Raw genomic sequence first — 3,775 nt, forward strand, 5'->3', positions numbered from 1 at the left:
GATATAAGCGAGACATCTAAAGGGATTCATGAATAGACAAACTTTAGTAATCAAACTTATAAGCGAGACATTTTAAAAGGGATTAGAACTCTATATGATCGTTTATAGTCTCTACACATTCGCTTAGTAACACTAGACGATCGCCCACAAATATCCTGCGATCGCTTACAGATTACAACACGATCGCTTACCAACTACTACACGATCACAGGGTTCCGCTACACGATCGCTTAGAAGAAGTAAACAATAATCATTAATTACACTTATAAAAGGAAGAGTGAGATACGCGAGAGCGAGAGGTTTCCAGAAACGAATAGCCAATAATTTAATTACACTTATAAAAGGGAGAGCGAAATAAGCGAGACATCTAAGAGATTCATGAATAGACAAACTCTAGTAATCAAACTTGTAAGCAACGCATTGTAAAAGGGATTACAAGTGATAGCGAGATTAGCGATGGCGAGATTAGCGAGAGCGAGACTTTTTCTGAATGGTTCACGAATAGCCAACAATTTAATTAACATTTGAAGAGATTTGTGAATAGACAAGTGACACATAGAAAATTACAGTTTTGAGGATTAAAGTTGCATATAGAATATTATAGTTTTGAGGATTCGTGAATAGACAAGTGGCACATAGACAATTACATAGACAAGTGGCACATAGACAATTACAATCAACCGACATTTGAATCATTTGGATCATAATCAATAGGTCGCTCAGACGTTAGCGGTTCACTGCAGTTTTTCCGATTATGCCCGTAGTTCCCACACCTACCACATTTTATTTGTCTGCATTATTCTCCTCTTGATGGTATTCTTTGTACTCTTCATCGCCCGACTTGTACCACTCTTCTAGGAGGTGCAATATGCTTTTTCACATATCCCGGAGGTCTCTTCCATTCAGATATGTGACCGAGTGGATTTACAGGCTCTGCATAAGCAGCCATGAGGGAGTCAACGCTATAGAATGGACTGCACAAACCATGGATAGGGTGTTTCGTTTCTCGCGCAGCCACGATCGCATGCGAACATGGGATACCAAGTGAGTCAAATTCCTTACATGTGCATTCCTTCGTCTGGAGGTTCACAATACCATCCAATCGATTGTCCCGCACATGGATCCTATAACAATCAATCAGCTTAACTCAATATCGTCTGCCTTTTTCACACTCAGTTGCTAATCGATTTTCACAGTAGTCTGAGTGTGACGTCGTTTGAGATGCCCAATAATTTCTCTGTTCATAAAACCATGACTGGATGAAGCCTCGAACATGTTCCAACAAGCACATTATGGGAAGCTGTCGATATTCTTTGGTCAATAAATTGAAACACTCAGCACTATTAGATGTCAAATTATCGTATCTTTGTTTTGTTTGGTAAACATGCGCCCACCTTTCAAGACCAATATCCTCCAAATATTTTGATACTGCACCATTTCGAAAAGTATGTAGTTAGTCCCAATGTGCTTAGAACTCTGACATGCGAAATGCCCTGGCTGCATCCTTGAACATCCCAACAATCGTGTTATCCTTAAAATTGGAAATATTATTATTTTCTAGGTGGTAAGTGCACAATTCATGAAATGCTGTGGGAAAAACTGCACGAATAACATTGCCAATAGATACCGCTCGATCAGACACAAACACCAAGTTAGGGGGTTCTCCGATGGCACACTTCAAGTTCGACATAAACCACTTCCAAGCTCGATCAGTTTCATTGTTCACTATGGCATATGCTAGTGGGTAAACTTGGTTGTTGCTATCCATGGAGATGCCGACCAACATGGTCCCTTTGTATTTTCCTTTCAGATGCGATCCATCAACAATTATCACAGGCCGACAACTTGAAAAACCTCTAATACAAGGTCCTAATACCATAAACATGTACTTGAAATGGACATCATTTTCAAGTTCGATTTCAAACCTTGTACCTGAATTCTCCATATTTAACACTTCACCATATGCATGTAAAACAATGTATGACTCTTCTGGAGTACCCCTGACAAGAGCATAAGCGGTTTCCCTTGCAGGCCATGCTTTATCGTAACTTATGTTTACGTTGTACTCTTTCCTCATATCCTCGACGATGTGACGAGGCTTATAAACACATCCTATGCCTGTAAACTTTCTTTGATTAGTTCACCAACTACCGCAGTTGTTGCTTGTCTACGGTCATGATTTAAAATTTCAATAGAACATGTGTGCGACCGCATATACTTTGTGATCTTAAATCTGTCACACCCTATAATTTTAACTGCACAAAGGATCCACTTACAATTATCCTCTATACATTTAACAGTAAAAAAAGACTTAGTTGACTTCCTTACCTTATATTCAAAATTATTGTTTATGCACAGAATAGACAATCTCATTTTTAAATCACTCTTACTCAAAAAAATTTGACCAACTTCAATATTTGTCTCGAATGAAGAGGTGTCAGGCATAATCAATTCCCCTCTACGACATGAAGACATGGAATTCAATCATGTTGATCTCTCAGTAACAGCCACTGCAGGTCTATGCGCCTCCGAAGGAGCACAGTCCATAGAATTTAATCCTACTGATCTTTCATTATCGACCACGAAAGGATCATGCTCTTCTGAAGGACCACAATCCATAAAATTCAAGCCTGCTAATCTCTCATTACCAAGCACGGGTCTGTAACATTGAGTTTCTCTTTCCAAGTCCACTGCACAAATGATGTCATTGTCTATTGATAATGTTGATGGTTGAGTGTTTATAGACAATGGAATATCACCCTCTTCTCAATTAAGCTCATATGATGCCTCATATTGTCTGTCAACACATATACCATCATCACTCATATTCACATTTTCATCGTGGTATGATTTTAGTGTTACATATAGATGAACTGTAGAAAGATCGTCTCGGCAAAGAAGGAAGTAAACATCACCGTCATTCCGTATGTACTGTGGAGGGGCTTCAAAGTCAAGCTTATATTTAACTCTCATAACAACACCAAACTCTAAGCAACTTACATTTGCAATCCTGTAAATGTGAGCTTTAAGTTCTTCATACTTCAAGGTAATAGACACAACGATTCCTGTTAGCTCGCCTCAAACATACAAATTTTGGTTCTCATCCCAATGACCTCCGTATCGAATTAGTACACACTTTTATGTCATCCTACAAAATAAGAGAACATTTTTTATTAAGCAGATAGAAATACACATGGATCTCTCTCGCTATCGCTCCCAATTTCTCTCGCTCTTGCGCCTCTCGCTGTCGCTCAATGTCGCTCTCTGCACCTTTCTCTTTGTCCATCTTTCTCATACCCCTTTTGTTATGCTATTTTACAATGTCTATTTACATACCTGTTTTGAGACCACGTTTCTACAAACACCAATTAAACCAAGTTCAAGAAAAGTTTGTTCCATTCTGAAAAACATGTTCTGAAAACTCCGTTTGGTTCCGAAAAACTTCACTCTGGAAAATCTCGTTCAATAAATCTCCGTTCAACAAAATGACAGTTCAAATGAAGTTTAGATTTTAAAGAATTCACCATTTTGCTGTGTGTTAACGATTTTAAGTTGTAGACAGATTTCGTGAAAATTGTCAAATCAATCGTATAGTGAAAAACAATCACATCACGATGGAAGATGAATAGACAGGGAAAGTGAGATTAGCAAAGCGAGAGCGAGACGATTATCAGGGGTAATTCATGTAATCTCATCTCGTGATGCCGTAAGTAGAGGGTCAATTGACATAATTTTTTAAAAATGGATCATTTGATATTTTGGACCCAAAAATTGG

General features: G+C 38.4%; 1 protein-coding gene across 1 annotated transcript; it reads right to left on the reverse strand.

The window, feature by feature from the left end:
- Positions 1 to 1,468: 1,468 nt before the first annotated feature.
- LOC120090912 lies at positions 1,469 to 2,077 on the reverse strand. Its single transcript, XM_039048605.1, has one exon. The coding sequence runs from the start codon at positions 2,075 to 2,077 to the stop codon at positions 1,469 to 1,471; it is 609 nt and encodes a 202-aa protein (XP_038904533.1).
- Between the last annotated feature and the right edge of the window lie 1,698 nt (positions 2,078 to 3,775).

The sequence above is a fragment of the Benincasa hispida genome, chromosome 11 (assembly GCF_009727055.1).
Source record: "Benincasa hispida cultivar B227 chromosome 11, ASM972705v1, whole genome shotgun sequence".
Classification (NCBI taxonomy): Eukaryota; Viridiplantae; Streptophyta; class Magnoliopsida; order Cucurbitales; family Cucurbitaceae; genus Benincasa; species Benincasa hispida.

Excerpts from the sequence above, each read along its gene's own strand:
- LOC120090912 (XM_039048605.1), bottom strand. The coding sequence starts at position 2,077 with ATGAGGAAAGAGTACAACGTAAACATAAGTTACGATAAAGCATGGCCT.